Source organism: Tamandua tetradactyla, chromosome 6 (assembly GCF_023851605.1).
Source record: "Tamandua tetradactyla isolate mTamTet1 chromosome 6, mTamTet1.pri, whole genome shotgun sequence".
Classification (NCBI taxonomy): domain Eukaryota; kingdom Metazoa; phylum Chordata; class Mammalia; order Pilosa; family Myrmecophagidae; genus Tamandua; species Tamandua tetradactyla.
The window spans coordinates 63,663,807-63,686,139 of NC_135332.1; the positions used below are offsets into that span (position 1 = coordinate 63,663,807).

Sequence of the window (22,333 nt, forward strand, 5' to 3'; positions counted from 1 at the left end):
GTCAGCATGGGAACTGCTAGGGGCTGTTTTTATTTTTTTAATTAAATAAATCAAAAAATAATTAAATAAATTTCTAAAATTCGCGTTTTTCAGTTGCGCTAAGCCGCATTTTCAGCGCTTCCTTAGCCACACGTGGCTAGCGGCTGACATGCCGGACAGCTCAGACAGAGAACTTCTCCATCGATAGGGGAAGTTCTGTGGACGGAGCTGCCCCTCAGGCGTGGCCAGGTCCCACTTCTACCGTGGGAAGGTGGCTGCGACAGTTCGCCCTGGTGTGAAACGAAGGTGGTTTTCCGAGTGTGCCTCTGACAGGCTGATCGTCATGGTGTGGGGGGTTTAGGGCCCTCGAGGCCCCTATTCTCTGCTCATGTGTCAACCCTTGGAGAGTCGAGAACCTTCCAGAAGGGTATCCAGGGACGGCTGAGTGGGAGACCCCCGGAGGCCCTGCAGCTTGCGGGGGCCGTTCTCACTCCGGGTGGACGTTCCCTGCCCTGAGAGGGAACAGACGAGGGGCAGCATGGCTGTGCAGAGGCGCCAGAAGACAGGAGACCCGCCGCCTGCCGGGAAAGCCTTTATTTCCCATGGGACTGCGCCCGTGGCCTCCTGTAGTCAATTCTCCTCGGGTATGTTGAGCTTCTCCTTCACCCCGCAGGCCACCACGGCGAAAAAGAACTCCGGGAAGAAGGTGCGGACGTAGATGGCGGCCTTGGGGATGGGGTTGGCCATGCAGACCTCCTGCTTCTTCCTTCGCACGGTGCGCATCACCTCCTCGGCCACCTCCACGGGGTGCACCCCGTACACCTGCTTCCTGAAAAAGACTGAGAGGCCCCGGGCGGGGCAGGCCCCGAGAGAGGGGAGGCGTGGACCTGAGCCCCTAGAGCCGACCCTGCCACCCAGCAACCGCGCGACCCTGGGGGAGACGCGTCACCCCCATCCAGCGTCCGCTGCTTCACCTGCGAAGGCGGGAAGGTGCCACCGAAGGTGTGCGGAAGAGCTTGGAAGATAAGAAAGGGCCAGATGAACGCAGGGGCACGGGCTGTGGCTGCTGGGAAGCCATGCCTGCCAAGAACCTCCCTAAAGTACAGGGTCTGCCCCCCATATTGAGTCCTCTTGGCCCCCCAATCTAGACCTAGAGCCCTGGGCGAGGTGCAAGCATGTCCACACTTAGAGTATTCTAGAATGCCCGTAATGATAATGTATGTTGGTAGAGCATGTTCTGTGCTGGCTGTTGTTCCAGGTCTTTACACAGAGCCATTGGACCTCCAATCCCCCAACAAGTCCCATGGGGTATTACCACCAACCCTCATTTTCTAAAGGGGAAACTGAGGCAAAGAGATTTAAAGCTAAGTTGCCTGTGTGCTAACATGTGGCAGACGCAAGCTTCAAATGCAGGCACTCTGGCTCCAGACTCTTAACCTCAACTCTGTGCTGCCTCCAAAGAAAAAAGGGGAACAGCGAGACTCTTAAAGTTCCTGGAGACCAACTCCTGGGGAAACTGAGGCTCAGGTACTTGAACAAGATCACAGAGCAAGTGAGCTACTGAGTTCAGTGGGGCCTCGGTCCTTTCCCTTGTGGGTGACTCTCTCTTCCTGCTGGTAGCTGGTTGCAGAGGTCCCATCCCCCCCAGTCTCATGCTTTGGGAACAGCCCCCAGCCCGGGCCCAGTGAAAGCAGACTGTCCCAGAGGCCCCCACCCCAGGAGCCCTCTTCAGCCCCTGCCCCTCCAGCTTCCCCCTGAAGTCTCACATTTCCAAATGGAGGCTTCCCAGTTTCCCTGCTCGGGATAAACGTGGTATGAGCAGACAAAGGTGGGGCTCACGGTGCTGACCACGACGTCGTATTCCTCCACCTCAGCCCGGAGGCAGTCGAAGAAGCCCAGAGCAGCATGCTTGGAGGCAGCATCTAGAAGACAAGCCAGCCAGAGGGTGGTGCATGCAGGGGTCCAGCCCTGCTTCCCTGGGCAACATGCTGACACCCCACATTCCACAAGGTCAAGAAGGGGCCTCCAACGTCCCTCGGCCCTGCCCACACCTTGCAAAGGAGGAAACAGAGACACTGCAATGTGGTAGAAGGAGGACAACCTGGGCTGAATCCAGCTTAGCCAACTGCCTGCTGTGTGACCTTGGGCAAATCACTTGCCCTCTCTGAAGCTGTTTTCTGATCTTTAAAATGGAAGTTATTGAGAAGAGGTATGGAAAGTGCCTGGCACCAGCATGTGCTCCCTTTCCTTCCCAGGAAGGCTGACGCCTGGGGGATGTGTCCCAGGTCCCAGTGCCAGCTGGTGGCTGTGGTGTGCCTGGCACATGAATCTTTCCTCCCACTTCCTGCTCCCCTTTCCCTTGGAGAAGGTGTCTGTGTAATCTCCTTGCCAAATTCAACTCAAATTGTGGAGGCTGTGGGTTGGGCAAGCAAGAATAGTTCCAGGAATTCTCCAAAAAGGGAACATTTCTAAAGTCTAGGGAAGTTGTAGCCACCTGTGGAGTTAGTGAACCCCAACTTTATATTTTTTTGGAGTGTGGCTGAGGCAGTAGGTGGACATGTCATGGTCTCTACTGCCATGAAGTCTTGATGCCCAGATATTTAGAGTCAGACCCAGCTCCCTTTCCAAAGATTCCCAAGGTGAAGCAGGGGTAATCCCTCCCCTTTCCATGCATGCTCCCACAGACTGCTCTTTAGAAGGCCTAACCCGTGCCTCACTGGACAGGGTCAGGAATGCAGGTACTGAAGCTGTAGGATGGGGACACTGGCGGGGAGCTGCTGTAAGGACCCAACAAGATAAGACGTGTAAGGCTTGGCGCTCAGGGCCAGGGCGTGGAAACCCTTCGGTAAGCGGTCAGCGCTTTCATGACTGCTTGAGTTGTCAGCAGGGTCCCAAGTTAAAAATGTCTTTGGGGAACACACGGAGAGGAGCAGCCCGGGTGGACTGTGGCGAACGGGAAAGTGCACGCTCATCTATGGGGGTGACTCTGCTCGGCTCTGGTGACTGTCCCCACTCAGGACGCTGGGTCCTTGGCCCTAGATCTTGTGGTTGTTCAGGAGAAGCTGGAGATCCTGCTTTCTATGCAAATATCCCAATATCTAAGCAACGAATGGTAAAATACTCTCCTGCTGGCCAAAGCAAACCCATCTGGAGACAGCCTCAGCATGGTTTATACAGTGAATGATGTGCGTCATTCCATTTGAACCCCTTCCTGCAGTGGCGTGAGGCCACTGGTTCGTTACTAATGCACTGCATAAAGAGGGATACTTTATGAATAATGAGGAACAAGAAGCTCAGAGAGGTTAAGTGATAAGTACAAGGTGGCACAGCCAGAGGTGGCAGAGTTTGCACTTGAATCCAGCCCTGCTGGCTCCTACGCCTCCCTCAGCATTCTGCTTGTGGTTCATGGGGAACCCAGTTTTGCCTGCATATAAAGGGTTATGATAGCTACCACGGGAAAAACAAACACCCCAATGTGATACCACTGCATAGCCACTAGGATGGCTGGAATTAAAAAGATAGACAATAACAAATGTTCGTGAGGATGTGGAGAAATTGGAAGCCTTGTATATTGCTGGAGGGAATGTACAGTGGTGTGGCTGTCATGGAAACCAGTCCAGCAGTGCATCAGATGGTTACACATGGAGTTATGTAAGTGACAACAGTCCTACTCTTAGGCATACACCCAAGAGAAATGAAATCCAATGTCCACATAAAAACTTCTGTGTGACTGTCCATAGAAGCATTAATCAACAGCCAAGCAGAGGAAATACCCCAAATGCCCATCAACAGATAAATAGAATGTGGTATATCCATATGATGGAATATTTTTCAGCCTTAGAAAGGAATGCATTTTTGATTCATACCACACCATGGAAATATCATGTTAAAGAATCCAGTTATGAAGGATTGCATATTGTATGATCCCATTTGTGAAATATCCAGAATAGGAAAATCTGTAGAGAGAAAGTAGTAAGAGGTTACCAAGACTGGGGAGGCTGGGGGTATTGGGGAGTGATGTTATGGGATATGGGGGTTCCTTTTTAGAGTAATGAAAATGTTCTGAACTTGACGATGGTGTTGGATGCAAACTCTGAATATGCCGAAAGCCCCTGAATTGTGCGACTGAAGAGTAAATTGTGTGGTATGTATGTTATATCTCAATACAGTTAAAAAAAAGTTAGGTTCAGCAGCTTGATGTTCACTTATCTACCAACTGAGCGATTCTGTCATTCATTCACCATGCGTGGGTGGGGCACCCGCTCCAGGCTGAGCTCTGGGCGGGAACTGATGAGGCACAGGTGTGTTGGAGAAGCTCAGCCCTCATGGAGCCCACAGCGCAGGGCAGACACTGGCAGGTATTCTCCATGGGGAGTGGTTAGTGCAGTGAGAGGGGTGTGTGCCTGTGTCGGGAAGGAAACTTGGCATGATGGGCCTGGCTCATGGGTCTGGGTCTGGGCCTCTGAGCCCCCAGTCTCCTCACCTGGGATGGTGCCTGAAGGAAGGGGTGCCTCTGGAGGCAGATGACCACTTCTCTGCCCTCCCTCTCCAGTGCCTATCAGAAGCCAACCCAGAGGAAGAGGAGGGCTTGGGGCTGACCCTGAGTTGCATCTCTGTGGTTGCATCTCTCTAGTTCTGACATTTAGGTGGGAAATTCTGCACCCTGTAATTTCTTAGTTGCAGAGAAGCCAGACCATGGCCAGGGGGATGGGAGGGGCTGGGGGGTGGAGATGGCCCTTGTTATAATCCTTAACCCCTGCTGCTGTGATTGCAAAATGCTCTGAAGAAACCAGATATTTGCCTCATATTGGTTGGTGACCAAAGAGCCCATTGCAATACCGAGTGGCAAGGTTTCCCATGTTACCTCTGTCTGTGATGCCAGCACCTGGTTTTAGACATGCTGAATGAATGAAGTTTATTGGGGATTGAATCATGTTCCCTACAAAAGGCATGTTCAGGTCCCAACCCCTGGTCCAGTGGGTGTGAATCCACTGTAAATAGGACCTTCTGATGAGGTTACTTCAGTTAAGGTGTGGTCCAGTTGAATCAGGACAAGTCTTAATCCTACAAGGCAGCAGAGGGAGACAGCCACAGAGAACAGGCAGAAGCTGGAAGCCAATGGAACCCGGGAGAGTAAGGGGAAGATGCACCTGTGTTCATTGCCATGTGATGGAAAGGCCAAGGAAGCACGAAGAATGCTGGCCAGTTGGAAGATACTGACCCTGGGAGGAGTTAAACCTTCTAGCCTCTGAAACCATGAGCCGATAAATTCCCATTATTAAGCCAACCCACTGTATGATACTTGTATTAGCAGCCTAAAGCAAAGGCATAGAGCAAAAAAATAAAAAGTTACTGGAAATAACATGTAAAGAGAGTTTAAAAGTACAAGGAAAAGTGGTGAGATTCATAAATGAGCTGGGGAAGAGAGGAAAAAGAGGAAAGTGGCAAACTCTGCTGAGTGTGGACAAAACTCCATCCCTCCTTTCTTGGGCCCACAGGTAACAGCCCTTCCCATGTCCGTTGCAGTTAGGTGAGCTGTTCACTAGTTCAGTTCTCACCAATAGGAAGTGAGCAGAAGTGATGAATGCTAATTCGGGTTGGGGCTTTAGACATTGGGCCTCCTCAACTCTCTTCTTCCCTCTTCCTGCCAGCCAGAACCCAGATGGGGTGGGGACCTAGCTTTAACCAAACAGAAGATGATGTCTAAGAAATAGCTTGGCATGGTCATGGGGGCCCAAATGACCATATGGAACAGCAGTGCCTGCTGACCTGGTCCTCTCACATTGAGATTGTTACATGAAAGAGAAGTAAACATCTTCATTCTTAGGCTTAACCTGACTAATGCAAAGGAGAAGAGTGTGAAACATTGTTAGGGACTGTGGAAGTTTGGAGCTGTATGTACCCCAGAAAAACGTTCTTAAATCTACTCCATTCCTGTGAGTGTGAACCCATCTTAAGTAGAACCTTCTGATGGGATTACTTCAATTAATGTGTGTGTGACCCAGTCCAATAAGGATGGGTCCTATTTCTATGACTGGAGTCCTTTGTAAATGGAATGAATGCAGACATGAGGAAGAGAGCCATAGGAAGCGAGAAACTGGATGTCAACAGAACTCACAAGATAAGGGAGAGACAGGAGACACTGCCATGTGACAGAGGAGCCAGGGATCACCAGCAGCCAGCCCCCAAATGCCAGAGTATTCAGGCAGAAAGCATTGCCTTGATGATGCCTTGATTTGGAATTTTTCTCAATGTCAAAACCAAAAGCTAATAAATTTCCATTGTTCAACTTGACCCATTGTGTGGTATTTGCTTCAGCAGCCTGGGAAACTATAAAACAGGGACCTACCCATTTTCTTTCCTTCTTCCCTTTCCTTTCCTTGCCACCTTTCAATCAATTACATCCTGTTTTGCTCAAGATGCTCTGGGCAATAAAGAAATGTATAAGGCATGCTCCCTGCCATCCAAAAACCTAACTTGTGGGAGGTGAGAATGTCTCTACAGTTTTTCCAAATGGATCCCATGAACATATACTCATGAACACATACCTCCTTAGAGTTTTTAGAAGACTCACTTTTGGAGTTTCCCCTTCCCTGGAATTCTGCCCCCTTTCCTCTTCCTTCCTCAGAACCTCTCCCATCCCTCTCCCTATTTTCTCCCATGTTTTCTTTCCTGGTTGTCACCTTTCCTGCTCTTGAAGGATATCTTCTTGGATGAAGGGGCATTGGAGCTGGTTCTGGAGTAAATTTGTCAGAAGTGTGACCTTCATCTGACATTGACCCAGCTCACATTCTGACTGCCTGGGAGAAGGACCTTATTTTTTACGTCTCACTGTCTCCCACAGTGCCCAACATGCCAAGGGTGCTTGAAACATGGGAATTGAAGAGATGAAAGGAAAACAGCAGACTGCCTTTGCCCCCACCAAGCATATGCCTAGTCCTAGACAGAACATCTCTGAAGAAGACATTTTTGGTCTTAGCAACTTACAAGCTGAACGGAACGGGATTCCAAACTTCCCTTGGATGTTATTCACCAACACAATCTGGCCTGTTCTCCGGGAGATCATGTCGGGAAGCAGGGCTGGAAAACAGGACAAGGATTCACTGTTAAAAATCTGAGACCTCAGCAGGTGATGGCACGCAGACCCTTTCCCGACACTCCCCTCCATCACATGTCGTTCCTGGACCTCCTGGTAATTAGATTGCAGCAGGAAAAGTACCCTGGAAGTCAATTAGTCCAGTATCTCCAAAGAGTGGGCCAGCATCAGTGCCCAGGTAAAGAGTCGGTGACCCTGCTTTTCCCCCAACACCTAAGAGGGTGCCTTCTCAGCCTCTGTTTGGGCATCAGACTATAGGTATCCTCCATGCTTGCATTCTCCCTCTTGAGTTCTGTTTTGATAAAATGTTATTCTTTTGGGGGGTGGGGTGGGAGGATGCTTCAACTCTTGGTTCTAATCTGTGAATGTCTCTAGCTCCACCATCCCAGGTTTCAGATCTGCACGTGAACTTGCCCATGAGAAACTCCACCTGGGTGTTTTCTGGACCTGCCTCGCACTCAGCAGGTCCACACGGGAACCGACATTTTACCCTTTGAAGGGGCACATCCTCCTGACTTCTGTCTCTGTATATTGGGTCTCTTGCAGTTTGGGGATAAATTATTTTCCTTCAATTCTGAGGACAGAATCTCACTTGCCCATCATCCTGAAGAGTGACTGTCTCCCCTAATTAGGAGCAGACCAAATGCAAAGTTGATATGAAAAATATGCAAAGGATGCAGGCAATAGTCCGGAGGTGCCAAATGGGATGGGAGGGGGGACTGTGGATTTAAATAAGAGGGAGAGAGGTAAAGAGCAGGCCCTGGGTGGGGAGGGCGGGTTTAAACACAAGGAGGTTGGAATATGTCAGTAAGATACTTTCATGATCTTTCTTTCATCTACAGTTACACTTAGAACTCTGAAAGCTTTCGCCAAATAATAGGGATTTTCATGAAGGGAACCCAGGTGCTCCATACAGAATTGGATGACAGCCAGGCTATGTAACAAGCCCTCCCTAGTAGCTGGTGGTCCAGGGAAATGTCAAACTCACGAGACCTTTGGTCAATGTGATGGGGCCAAAGTAGTTGGCATCCATGATCTTTTTGTCGAGCTCCAGAGAAATCTTATGGGCAGGTCCTTTCACCTTCATGCTGGCATTGTTGATGAGGATGTCCACACAGCCATAGCAGGCCAGGACCTCCTTTGCCACATCCTGTACACAGCTGACATCTGAGAGGTCCAAGAGGACCAGCTTTGGGGTAAATGTCTGTGGAGGCAATGAGAGAATCAAGGTGTGGGAATACCTCCTGATCCCAGAACTGGGGCCCTACAATATATTAGCCACCCTTTTGAAATTTCGAGCTCATGGAAAGACTGCAAAAAAAAGCAAAGAGGAAAATGCAGAAATGATTCAGGTTGGGAAGGAGATTCATGGAGAATCCATTCTCGGGAATTGGTACAACAACATCCACAAACCCTAAATATGAATATATAGCAATGATTCTGAACTTTGGGCAAAAGTGTCAGAATTGATAAATCCAAATGACTAGCACCCTTCACAGTTGCCCCTTTTGGAGACTGCACTTATTCCAGTAGTGATGTCATGACTTAAACATTTCTGAGCTCTTTTTTGAAAACTGTTTTCCAAACAGACTGACAAGCCATAAGAAAATCCGCCACAATAATTTGCAGTCACATATTGTTTTTGGACAAAATGGGTGGGGGAAGGTCAGTGCATAGAGAACATCTCTTTGGCATGGGTGAGTGGCCAAAAATAAGTGACCCCTTCTGATCAGTAGACGTGCCTGTGTCATGATAGTGGAACCTTTGGCTTACATTCCACCAAGAACTCTCTAAATCTCATCCTGCCGAAGGAACCCACAGGGCCAAAGAGTTGCCTCAATAATCAATGAAGGCAAAGGGTACCCAGGAGTTACCCAAACCAATTGCCAGAAAACCTTACCTTGCTGGGGTCAGCCACACTGATCAAGGCATCATATAGGATTTCCAGCCTCTCCCAGTTCTTTCCACACAGCACCAGCCTGGCTCCGCCAGTGTGAAACACTCGCGCACACTCTGTGGGGAAGAAGGAGAGAGGGCAGGGGGCACTGTGTGGATGGTACCACTGATGGTAAGCCCCCTCCCTTACAAATCCAAGAATTCAAAAATCTTAGGGCCACGAGGTCCTTTAGAGGTAATTTCATTCAACCCCCTCCAGTGCTGGAATTTTTTCTAGTTACCAACTTCAGCTTGGTTGCTTCCTTTGATGGGGAGTGCAAGGTTGGGTGACACAACAACCCCTTCCATCATCAGATAGTCCAGATTATGAGAACATTCTTCCTTAACTTGACAGAAGCATCACCATGTCCACAACTCTAAATATACCTAAATCTAAAGATGTTAGGAAGAGCCATTGTGTCTTCTCAGACTAAATGTCACCCATATTTTCTCTGCGGCTAGATACCCTAGTCAGGGCTCTTCTTATTAAAAAGTAAACATTTTCTGTCTAATGAATTTTACTCTGAACTAATTCCTGACTCATCCAACTTAGGACATTCTCAACTGGGTAATGGCTGGTGGACACACAGCGTGACACTGATGCTTAAAAACCACAAAAAAACTGACATATTTTGAGAGTTTACTTGTTCTAGATACTGCAAAAGAACTTCACATGCATGAGCTCATTTGTTTCTCTGTAGCAATAACATCAATGCTTAAAAACCACAAAAGCTGACATATTTTGAGAGTTTAGTTGTTCTAGGTATTGCAAAAGGACTTCACATGCATGAGCTCATTTGTTTCTCTGGGTAGGATCTCATGAGGTAGAATATTGAGTCAGGCTCCCTGGAAGCAGAGCCCGAGACGGGGATTCAGGTGACCAGGCTTCATTAAGGAGTGTGCTTCAGAAAAAACCTGCTGGGGAGTGGCGGAAGGAGGATAGGGCAGGGAAAGGTGCCAGGCAAGGATGTGGTCTCAGATAAAGTCCGGTATTGACTTGATCCAAAGAGGGTTCTAGAGTGCATACTCAACTGCAGAGCCGTACCATCTGGAGGCAAGAGGACAAGCCTTTTGGATACCTGAATCAATCAGTCATTGATTATGGGCTGCCACCTTCCAGGGCGGGTGAATAAGGTGTATAACTCCTGGGCAAAGCGACATCCACTGGCAGAGGGCAGGTCTCTGGGGAAAGGGGCAGCAGGAAGGCAGCAGAGTCCATGCTCAACAGCACCTGGAAATTTGGTAACTGGGCAGGTTACTGGAGCACTAACAGCACCTCTGACAGGTGGGCACCTATTGCCCCCATTTTATACCAGAAGGCAATGGACCCAGACTGGCCAAGGATACCAAAGGATAGCTGAGTATCACCGAGCCCCACTGGAAGCTGGATATTGTGAGTTCAAGGCACAATGTGAGCTTAGGGTTGTGTGATTTCTCCTGCAGGACTCAGCGGTGTTGGCTGAAGAGGAGATAAGGAGCCAGTGGAGCAGGGCAGTTGGGCGGTGGTTGGTAAGTGGGTCTTATACGCAGGGGAATTGCAGCATAGGAGAGAGAGCAGTTGAGGTGCTGAACCATGCAGGCCAAGCCAGCTGGTGGGAGGAGTGATGGCAGGAGGGACTGAGAGAAGAGGGAAAGGTCCAAGGATGGGAAATCTCAGAATGGTCTAAAAACAGGCATGGAGGTATGACTGGAAGGAGGGCAGCTGTGATCTGTTCTGCACTTAGGGAAACCTGACTGGAGAATTGTGTTAGCAGGGTCAACTTGAGTTGTTAGGACCGTAGGGGATGGGAGACTTCTCTGGGTGCTGGTGTTTTCTTGAGAAAGGGGTCATCCATGATGATTCTGGAGGGGAAAATTCAATAGAGATGTCCATTGATATCCATTTAATTTCATGGAATAATAGGTGTTGGAAAGCGATGGAAAGATTCTAAACTATGTTTGGAATAATTTACAAACTTTATTTAGAATAATATACATGCAGAAAAGCAAAGAACATCTTGAAAAGCAATAATGGGGATGGACTAAATTTACCAGTCATTAAAATATATTATCAATCCACAGAAATTAAAGCTGAGCCTTAATGGTTCAAGTATAGATAGAAATCCTAATATAAACGGAGCCAAGTTTTAATAAAAATTTAGTATATGATAAAATTGGCATATTGAATCAGTGGAAAAAGAATGTATTATTTAAAGTGATGGTATTTGGACTGCGTAAAACTATTTGTGGGGGTGAAGGAAGAGCTAGATGTATTACACCAAAATGTGTTAAATAGTTAAATGTAAAAACAGAACCATAAAAGAACTGGAAAAAAGTAGAGATGACTATATAACCTTTAATTGGGGAAAGTCTTATAAGCATGGCATCAAAGGAAGTAACCATGACAAATGATTTGTAGATTTTACCCTTAAAAAACCTTCCTGATAAGAAAAACAATAAATAAAATTAATGGCAGGATGAACTGAGAAAACGTACGTGGCAGAAAAGGGTTAATTTATTTGAAATATAAAAAAAGCTCACAAATCCATTTTTAAAAGGATCCTAACAAAGAAATTAGCTAAGGATACGAATACGCAATTTATAAAAGAGGTGCAAAGAGCTATGCAGATAGTTTAATGACAATAATAAAGAGATGCAAATTAAAACATGACACTATTTTTTTTTGTTTTGTTTTGGGGTGGGTGCCTGGTCTGGGAATCAAACTCAGGTCTCCCGCATGAAAGGCAGGACCACTGAACTACCTGTGCACCCTAATTTTAACATAAGAAATAAAGTAAAAAACTGCGCTATTTAGTCTTGGTAAGATGAGAAAAGGGGCTTACCACCACTGCTAGTGGTAGCATGAATTGCTGCAGTGTTTTAGAGGAAGAATTTGACAGTGTTGTTGAAACCAAATGCAGTCTTTGACCCAACGATTTCATTTATGGACATTAATCTAAGGAGATAATTAAGAGTGTCTGTATAGACACAGGTATAATCTTGTTTATCTTAGTACCATTTATACTGGTAAAAAGTTGGAGATAATTGTCCAATATAATAGGAGATTGGTTAAGTAAGTTATTGTATATCTATACATAAAATATTTGATTGAAGCTCTTAAAATGATATTGCAGAAATGAATCTACTGACATGGAAAGAAGTTCAAGATTTAGTAAGTTTCAATAAAAAAAGACAAAAAAATATAAAACAGTATGTCTAATGTGATGCCATAAACTGAATGGTGTGTATGTATGTATGTGTATGTGTGTGTAATCGAATGTTAATTTTATATTTCTGTACATACCAGGATCCTAAACTGGAAGTTTGAGATGCTGACTCAAATAGACATAAAATTCCCAAGTTAAGTGCCAATCCGGGATGCAGATTTTCAAAGGAAATAACTGAACCCCTGTTTTATGAAGCTAAATTCTGTTAACCCAAAAAGAGGACATAAATGGATCAAGAAAGACTTGGAGAGAACTGTACGTGAGCCCTCACCCCGGGCCAGGGATGGGAGTGGGCCTAGAGAGGAGCGCGTGGCGGGGGGGAGGGTAGTGGGGGGTGCGCGGGGGCGACCCTGTGATCAGCAGCACCTGAGCTCCCTGTGCTGGGCACCTGGCTGATTTCTAAGTCACACCTGGGAAATCTAATGAGCAAGATTGGTTGGGGCTGGTCACCTGCCCTGGGGGCAGAGACGGGGGCCTGAGGGGGTAGGGGTGGGGCGGTTGCTGCAAGCCCAAAGAATTCACCACCGTTTCTCATGGACCAAAAGTAGGCCAACTGAGGGAGACAGAGAAAAGAGAGAGGAGAGAGAAATGGTTGGGAGCTCTTTAGAATTCTGCCCCAGAGAACTCTGCAGTAGGCTGAGTCATGTAGCCTAACCAAAGACATATTCTTTTGGTTGTTTGTTTTTCTTTTCTGGAGCTTGGCAATTTATTTATTTTTTTCAAAAATTAAAATTAAAAAAAAAATTTGTATTGACACAGCAATGCACAAGCACATACATTCTTAATACACAAACATTCCATACATGGTGTACAATCAATGGCTCACAATATCATCACACAGTTGTATATTCATCACCATGATCATTTCTGAGAACATTTGCATCACTCCAGAAAAAGAAAGAAAAAGAAAAAACACATACCATACCTTTTACCCCTCCCTCTCATTGACCACTAGTATTTCCATCTCTCCAATATATATACTTTTTAAATTTTAACACTTGTTCCCCCAATTATTTATCTATTTTTAATCCATATGTTTTACTCGTCTGTCCATATGGTAGATAAAAGGAGCTCAGACACAAGGTTTTCACAATCATGCAGTGACATTGCAAAAGCTTTATCATTATACAATCATCTTCAAGAAACATGGCTACTGAAACACAGCTCCACAGTTTCAGGTACTTCCCTCTAGCCTAATACACCTTAATCTGAAAAGGGGATATCTTATACAATACATAACAATAACTTCCAGGATAACCTCTCAACTCTGTTTGAAATCAATCTCTCAGCCACTGACATTTTATTTTGTCTCATTTCGCTCTTTCCCCTTTCGGTTGAGAAGGCTTTCTCAATCCCTTGATGCTGAGTCCCAGCTCATTCTAGGATTTCTGTGCCACGTTGCCAGGGAAGTTTACACCACTGGGATTCATGTCCCACGTAGAGAAGGGGAGAACGGTGAGTTTGCTTGTGGGTTAGCTGGGAGAGTGGCCACATCTGAGCACAAAAGAGGTTGTCTGGGGGGTGACTCTTAGGCCTAATTTTAAGTAGGCTTAGTCTATCCTTTGTGGGGTTAAGTTTCATAGGAACAAACCTCAAGATTGAGGGCTCAGACTATTGATTTGGTTGTCCCCACTGCTTGTGTGAATATCAGGAGTTCTCCAAATGGCGAGTTGAATTTTCCCCCTTTCTTGCCATTCCCCGAAGGGGACTTTGCAAATACTTTTTTATTCACTGTTCAAATCACTCTGGGATTTATCAGGGCATAACTCTGGGCAAACTTTCAAAATCTCATGCTCTGTTCAAGGTTCCATGTATTTATGGTGTTCAATTAAACTGTCCATATAAGTTATATTAGGAAATGCACTAGTCAAAATATAAATTTTGTACCAAATATTTTTTGCTTTAATCTCACACATAAGTTAAAGTTTTAAAATATTAATTATCATCTATTTTCAACACCCTGCAATATTGATATTCCTTTGTTCTTCCTCATGCAAAAATATTTTTTAATTTGTATATTTAGTCACTATCATTGTACACTCTAGGCATTCCTAGATTATATCATCTCAGTCTTTATCGTCTAACTTTCCTTCTGATTTCATTTGTGCTCCAGCCCCTCTCCCTCTATCATTCTCACATTCAGCTTCATTCGGTGTACTAACTTTATTGTGCTACAATTAGGAAGTATTGTGCTATCCACTTCTGAGTTTTTACAATCAGTCCTGTTGCACAATCTGTATCCCTCCAGCTCCAATTACCCAATATCTACCCTATTTCTAGCTCCTGATGGCCTCTGTCCTTAACTGAAATTCTCCAAGTTCATTCACTAATGTTAATTCATATCAGTGAGACCATACAGTATTTGTCCTTTTGTTTCTGGCTAATCTCACTCAGCATAATGTCCTCAAGGTCCATCCACGTTGTTACATGCTTCATGACTTTATTCTGTAGCTGCATAATATCCCATCTTATGTATATAACACAGCTTGTTTAGTCACTCATCTGTTGATGGACATTTGGGCTGTTTCCATCTCTTGGCAATTGTAAATAATGCAGCTATAAACATTGGTGTGCAAATGTTCATTTGTGTCCTTGCCCTCACGTCCTCTGAATAGATACCTAGCAATGGTATTGCCAGATCATATGGCAAATCTATACTTAGATTCCTGAGGAACCGCCAAACTGCCTTCCACAGCATTTGACCACTTTACATTCCCACCAACAGTGGATAAGTGTGCCTCTTTCTCCGCATCCTCTCCAGCACTTGTTGTTCTCTATTTTATCGATAATGGCCATTCTGGTGAGTGTGAGATGATATCTCATTGTGGTTTTGGTTTGCATTTCCCTAATAGCCAGGGAAGTTGAGCATCTTTTCATGTGCCTCTTAGCCATTTGTATTTCCTCTGCTGAGAAGTGTCTGTTCATGTCTTTTGCCCATTTTGGAATTGGGTTTTTTGTCTTTTTGTTATTGAGTTGAACAATCTCTTTATATATTCTGGATACTAGACCCTTATCTGATCTATCATTTCCTAACATTGACTCCCATTGTGTAGGCTGTCTTTTTACTTTCTTGACAAAGTTCTTTGATGCATGAAGGTGTTTAATTGTAAGGAGTTCCCATTTATCTATTTCTTTCTTCAATTCTTGGGCTTTGGGTGTAAGATCTAGGAAACTACCTCCTATTATAAGATTTATGAGATATTTCACTACATTTTCTTCTAAAAGTTTTGTGGTCTGAGATCTAATGTTTAGGGTTTTGATTCACTTTGAGTTAATTTTTGTATAGGGTGTGAGATATAGGATCCTCTTTCATTCTTTCGCATATGGATATCCAGTTCTCCAAGCACCATTTATTGAAGAGACTGCTCTGTCCCAGGTGAGTTGGCTTGACTGCCTTAGCAAATCAATTTTTCACAGATGAGAGGGTCTATATCTGAACACTATTCAATTCCACTGGTCAGTATAGCTATCTTTATGCTAGTTCCATGCTATCTTGACCACTGTAGCTTCATAATACACATTAAAATCCGATAGTGTGAGACCTCCAACTTCATTTTACTTTTTCAGGATATTTTTAGCTATTCTGGGTAACTTGCCCTTCCAGATAAATTGGGTTATTGGTTTTTCTATTTTTGAAAAGTAAGTTTTTAGGATTTTCATTGGTATTGCATTGAATCTATAAATCAATTTAAGTAGAATTGACATCTTAACTATATTTAGTCTTCCAATCCATGAACACGGTATGCCGTTCCATTTATTTAGGTCTTCTGTGATTTCCTTTAGCAATTTCTTGTAGTTTTCCTTGTATAGGTCTTTTGTATCCTTAGTTCAATTTATTCCTCAAAGACACATTCTTACTACGAGTTCCTGTGGGTGTGAAACTCTTTTGTAACTAGGAGCCTTTGAAGATGTATTATCGTTGACCTGTGGACTCATTTGTGAATACGATCTGGGAAGAGCCTGTAGGTGTGGCCCAGCTGAGTCCATTTGTTTGGAGGCCTTGGAAAAAGAAGTCAAAGAAAGCCACTGTGGGGCAGCAAGCACATCCCTACACGGTCGTAGGTACCCCAAGGACTGCGGCAAGCGTGGTCCTGCTGATGCTCTGATTTTGGACATCTAGCCTCTGAAGCAGTGAGAAAATAAATGCTTGATGTTTACGCCAACCCATCGTTTGGTTTTTGTCATAGCAGCCTGGCAAACTAAGACAAACTCCAAAAGAGCACACGCATGTGAAGATTGTCCCACACCACGGGTGGTGTGGGGAGCGAGCAGCTGGAGGAAATGCTGCATTCACAGAGGATGCAGGTGAAATTGCCAAGGAGGAACTCCTGAGGTCAGTGAACGCGCCCACAAGAGGGAGAATCAGGCTCAGTTGTAAACATGTAACAGGCCCTCGGAGCCTGAAGCATCAGTCAGATAAGATTTTCCTGCTCTCCCAGAGACAGCCAGAGCTGGCCTGCAGCTTGCCATAGAAATAGAGAAGTGGAAAGAAATTTTAACGTTAGGCAGTGGAAATTGAATTGATATGTAATGGACTGATGTCCCAGTTTCTGAATCAATGCCGTGTCGTGGGGCTTTAAGTGACTAAAATCAGTAACCTGATTTCTTATCAAGGCCAACAGAAGGAGCCTCCTCTCTGAATCAGTTTGAAAAAGGCAGAGGTGGCGCTCTCATGACAGCCCTTGGCTTGTGTTTGCTCTGTAACTAACTGCCTGCACATTTAAGCATCATAAGCAAAGAAGCTGAAGGAGAATAAAGTGTTTGCAAAGGGTGTCTCTGAGTGAGTGAGGTCCTAAGTGTGTTTTTATGTTCTTTCTACATAAAACATTCTTTTTAATACATATAACTTTTATAATACTAGCCTTCACTAAAAGAAACCCCATTTGAGAGGGAAGCAGCCTCGCCTTTCAGAGGATCACCTGTCATTCTGTGTAGCAGTAGCAACCATACTAGGAGTGTGCAAAAATGGTCGTATCTTCCAAATCAGAGAGGTGAGGTTTGGTGTTTAAATGATGGGTGCAGAGTTCCACAGCTGGAGTGGTGGAGCTGGAACTTGAACCCCAGACTCTGGGGTCCAGCTCAGGGTGTCCTGTCCTGTACTAGGCTGCCTCCTCAAACCCCGCCCCCCGACTGCTGAGACGGGAGCCTGTGGGAGGAGGGACCCCTGCTCTCCCTCCATCTTGTGACGATGGCATATATCTGCAAGTGGGGCCCTGGGGTGGGGGTGGGGGAACGTGTGACAAGGAACCAGACCCAACCTCTGATCTTGACTTCCTTGGGAGAGGCAGCCAGGATCATTCCCCTCACTCCACTTCCTCCTTCTCAGCTTACACCTTGCCTTTCCCAAATGGCCAGGGAGCCTGGGGTCCACTGAGCAGCCTCCATATAAGGCCAGACTCACCATGCCAAAATGGACCCTTTCTGCTTGAAGCCAGGCCTTAGGTATACCCACTCACTTTTATTTTTATTTTTTAACAATGTTGCTCAGCATTTATCTTGTGTCAAGCACACTGGCACCAGGCTTTTTCTTTTCTCACCCAACAAACATAAATGGAGCCCTTACTTCCATAAGTCATCCAATCGGATTGTAAGAGGCTTCTTGACTTCAGAGACATTAAAATGCAAACAGATGATCTGTGGTGGTTGTAATATGCTGTTTATTGGAAGACGACCATCCCAATTTCTGAAAAGCTGAAATGCAGGCAGAGCTGATTTCTGGATGGTATTCTCTGGAGTAGTTCAATACCAGCAGGTAAGGGTACAGCTGTCACTCTTGCTCTAGCTACACTGAATGCGAGATAACACAGTTTCCGACTTGGATGAATTGTGTAAGTTTGGGGAAAAGGTTAAGTATCTTGATCATTGTTGATTTGTTTGATTTCCTTAGGAAATCTCCTTGCTGCTGTCCAGTGTTCCCCACTGGGTGCCAGGGACCTGCTGTGTGCTTGGACAGCCCATATCCCACTCAGTGCCCTTCCCTTTTCCTTGCCTTGGTCCCAAGAAAAGGAGCAGAGAGGTCCTGGAATCTCTGCAATCAGCAGCATAGCTGAGCTAGGCATTTATTTAAGGTCACACCCGCCCAGCTTCTCAAGTTACTTCTAAATACTTGGACTTGTTTTTTCTGCTTTGCATTTTATTCCAGGGTGGGTCAAGAAGATACAGATTTTTTTTTCAAGTGAAAAACAAAAAACACAGACAGTAGTTGTCACAAAGACTAGTCTTTGAGATTAAAAAAAAATACCTGGAACTATTGAAAAAAACATACATCTCTCAGCCACAGAACTACTTACACATAGACGTACCAGACAAGGATATAACTGAATTACCTCATCAACCAACAGGATCTAAGTTATTTGTGGGACACTCTACCCACAACAGATGCACATTTCTTTCCAGCACCCATGCAACGTTCCCCAAGACAGACTATATCCCAGGCCACAAAACAAACTTCAACACATTTAAAAGAATTAAAGTTATACGTTTTTCATATTAGACCATATTGTAATTGATCTGGAAATCAATGAAACAAATATACAAGAATACACTTATCCAAACAAGGGCCTTTACTTGTCACATGGTCACTTTTAGAGACTAGTCATTAAATGTGTGTGTGTGTGTGTGTGTGTGTGTGCGTGTGTGTGTGTGTGTGTGTGTTTTGTGTGCCTGAGCTACATGCTGAGGTTACCAGGGTGAACCAAAACACAGGCTCCACCATCAGGGAGCTTGTGTCTAGTGGACCAATGGAAAGACACTAAAAATGCAGGACAGTGTGAGAAGGGTGCTAATAGTGTTTAGAACAAGAGGCAGATTCTCCACTATCCAAGGGCATTTAAGGTGACCAGAAGGCTTATGGTGAAGGGTGCATTTGGCTTGCACATTGGCAACCTGGCCTGAGGCTAGATGGACATGTTCCATTTGGAGAACAAGGTTTTCCCAAAGACTTGGGCTCTGAATGCCTTTCGGTAGGCATCTTCCCTCCAATTCCCCAGGGCAACCTTCATATCCTGTTGCCTTATACCTGGTCTGATTGACAAATGCGTGTGCTCTGGCTTGCTTTATAGCAGTTTGGTTTGCATCCTCCTATCTCACTCCTTTTGAGTACTGATGTTAATGATGCTGATGTCCTCTTTGGGGGTTGCCTCGGAATCCATTTAGGAGCCACTGAGAGAACTTATCTATCTGCCTTACACTTTGCTGTGGTTGGTTTTGTCTTATATGATTTACCCAACTTGACCTTCCATTGAAATCAAACCCACCCTCAAAGCATGCACATTGGCTCCCACTGGGAATGTCGAGAGAATGAGCCTATGCTCAGAGGTCAAGTTCCAAGCAAGAAGTAACACATGTACCACAGGGGCAGCACTGGGAAAGTAAGTCCCCAGGGGGACAATTCAGGGGAGGCAATGCTTGCTAGTGACAAAATGGTCTCAGCAAATGCTGTTCAATGACCTCATGAATGTTTGGGCGTATATGCTCTGGGCTTGAGTAGACCTAACAAGACAGCAGAAAAAATTGCCCTACCATTGTTTGGAGTGTTAGAGTCAGAACCTTCCAAGCCTGAGGACATGTCCTACCCCTCATCTCACGGATGTCATCCATGGATGCTCTCCAAGACCATCTACTTTAGGGGTTGTAAATGAAAATGGCTTTAGGGCCAGGAGGCAATATGGTTTAGAGAAGCAGGCACGTGTGACACAGTTGTGATTAGTGGGTGTGTGGCACCCTGAAGCATGTGTGTTCTGCCTAAAATCATTCCTTAGAGTGCATGGGTGGCTCAATAGTAGAATGCTCGCTTGCTATGACGGAGACCCAGGTTCTATTCCCAGCCCATGCACTTCCAAAATAAATAAATAAATCATTCGTTCGCATCATTGCTAACATGTGAGTGTTTTCCACTATATTGCTAGGGGCTATTCTAAAAGCCTTCCATGTACTAATTCATTTATTCCTCACAACAAATATTATAAAGTAGGGATGATCTTATCCTCTGCTTACAGAAGAGAAAACCAAGGCAGAGAAGTGAAGCCATCTGCCCAAATCACACAGCTAGGAGGTGGTAGAGCCAGGAATTGAACCCAGCTTCCCAGTCTGGGCTCGTGACCTTCTGTCATCCCAGCCAAGGATGGGCTTTACATTCCAAACCTTCCGGAAACCTCATGAAGGTAAAACAAATCACATCTGCAACCCCAGATATCCCGGTCCCCTCATTTATCAGGAAAGGAAGCTGTAGAACTTACCAGTTAATGACAGACCCTGGAAGAGAGCACAGAACTGACCCCCGCCCAGCAGGTTTGCCCACGCGCCGCCTAGCCACCTCTTGTCCTGCAAGGCAGGGACGGGCACGGGTGGAAGAGAAGCCAGCTTACCCTTGCCCAGTCCCGAGATGGCATCGGTGATCACCACCACTTTGTTCTGCACAACCGACTTTGACCACAGCCTGGAAACCTCCTGATAAATGAAGAGGAGGCCACTGATGGCCAGAAGCAGCAGAGGCAGCATAAGCACAATCACGACTCCCATCTTGTTCTGAGCACAAACAAGGTAAAAATATAATTGGTTTTGCAGAGAGACCCTGATTGCGATAGCTTGGGCAGGGGATACCCGAGGCTACCCAGGTACATTCATCTGTGCACTGAGCCCTAGACACTCCTCTCCAGGGAGCCTGGCTCTGTGCAAGCTTCTGAGTTGAGCACCCCATGAGCATGCTGATCACCCCAAATGTTCAGAGAATAGGAAATTACTCACGGTGTCTCCAAAAACAAAACCCGAATCCAGGGTGGGGGGTGGGGCTGCCCTCCCCAAAGGCTAATTAACAAATTTAATTAAATTGGGTCTGCATCTTTGGAAGGAAATCCATGTGCTAAGGCCAATTGCTTGGGCCCTAGTGGCTATTTATAACTCTCAGTTCCACTAAAGGGCTTTTCAGGGTAAATATAGTGCCTATTCTGATATCCAGGGACACATGCTGGCCGGGTCTGATTTCAGGGCTCTTGCCAAGGTCTTTAAAGCGTCTGGCTTCCTTGATGGTTAGACGTTTCCTCTGCAGTTTGCAGGTGAGAATGAGGGCTCAGAACTTGGGAATTTCAGCACAAATCTGCCTGACCCATCACAGTTTTTATTAAGTCGCTTCCAGGTAGCTCAGACTAGAGTAGCAGTGAGACATCCAGCTGTCCCTTTCCTGTTGGAGAAGAAATGCACAGAACAACTGTTAAACAGAATGAAGACTGTTGCAGAATGAGCAACTTGGAGGCATCACTTGGAATACTGAAAAGAGTTCAGACTTGGGAGTGTTTTTTTTTTTTTTCTTTGTATGCTGTATTGCGGGGGTCACATTTCATTCTTTTTCCATCTGAGTGTCCCCTTATTGCAGCACCATTCTGTTGAATGTTTGTTTTCGTTTGTTCGTTTGCTTGTTTGTTTTGTTTGGGGAGGTGCATGGGCCGGGAATCGAACCTGGGTCTCCCACATGAGAGGAATTCTACCACTGAACTACCCTCACACCCCCGCAGTGTTTGTCATTAGCCAGGTTGTCTCACCTCTCCTAAGAGTCCTCATCTGTGAAATGGGCAGAACAGTCTTATCCGGCAGGGCTGTTGGGAGGATGAAATGAGACAGTGTGTGCCATTAGCCTAGTGCAGGCCCTGGCCACAAGATGATACCATTGCTATCAATTTATGATTAAGAAAACGAAGAATTTATCCCAAGCGTTAAACATTTTAATTACATAAGACAACTCGATGGGATTAGAAATGGAGTGACATGAGGAGCTAAAATCTAGTTCAGTTGCTCAAACTGTCACAAACCAGAAGACAAATGGTAATGATGGGCTAATTTGTGGCAAGGGTTCCCCAGGCTTTTGGGGATTGGGGCAAGGTGTAGTGGCCAGGGGTGGGGATGGGAAACTGCATTTCTTCCTTGGAAATTAGCAATGGCCAGAACATTAAAAAAAAAAAGCAAAAAATTTTTTATTGGTGCAAATATATGTATGGAAATTGTGCACATATCATAAGTATAAAGCTTGATGAGTTTTCACAAACCAAACATACCAGCATGACAAGAAACGGGATGTCAGTCACAGAACCCTGTGTCTTCTTCCAGCCACTGAACATAACTACTT

General features: G+C 45.5%; 1 protein-coding gene across 1 annotated transcript; it reads right to left on the reverse strand.

The window, feature by feature from the left end:
• Positions 1 to 558: 558 nt before the first annotated feature.
• Positions 559 to 21,103, reverse strand: DHRS7C (dehydrogenase/reductase 7C). The gene is made up of 7 exons (XM_077163128.1): positions 20,962 to 21,103; positions 20,583 to 20,742; positions 8,976 to 9,088; positions 8,069 to 8,279; positions 6,967 to 7,059; positions 1,746 to 1,901; positions 559 to 818 (listed from the first exon to the last, which is right to left on the reverse strand). The coding sequence occupies exons 2-7, from the start codon at positions 20,734 to 20,736 to the stop codon at positions 610 to 612; spliced, it is 936 nt and encodes a 311-aa protein (XP_077019243.1). The 5' UTR covers positions 20,737 to 20,742; positions 20,962 to 21,103; the 3' UTR covers positions 559 to 609.
• Between the last annotated feature and the right edge of the window lie 1,230 nt (positions 21,104 to 22,333).

Bases quoted from the DNA above. Each gene is read 5' to 3' on its own strand.
- DHRS7C (XM_077163128.1), bottom strand. From the start codon at position 20,736: ATGGGAGTCGTGATTGTGCTTATGCTGCCTCTGCTGCTTCTGGCCATC. The intron at 9,089-20,582 runs GTAAGCTGGCTT...TCTTCCCCACAG, and splicing joins CATCTCGGGACTGGGCAAGG to AGTGTGCGCGAGTGTTTCAC. The intron at 7,060-8,068 runs GTCTCGTGAGTT...CCTGTTTTCCAG, and splicing joins CCCCATCACATTGACCAAAG to CCCTGCTTCCCGACATGATC.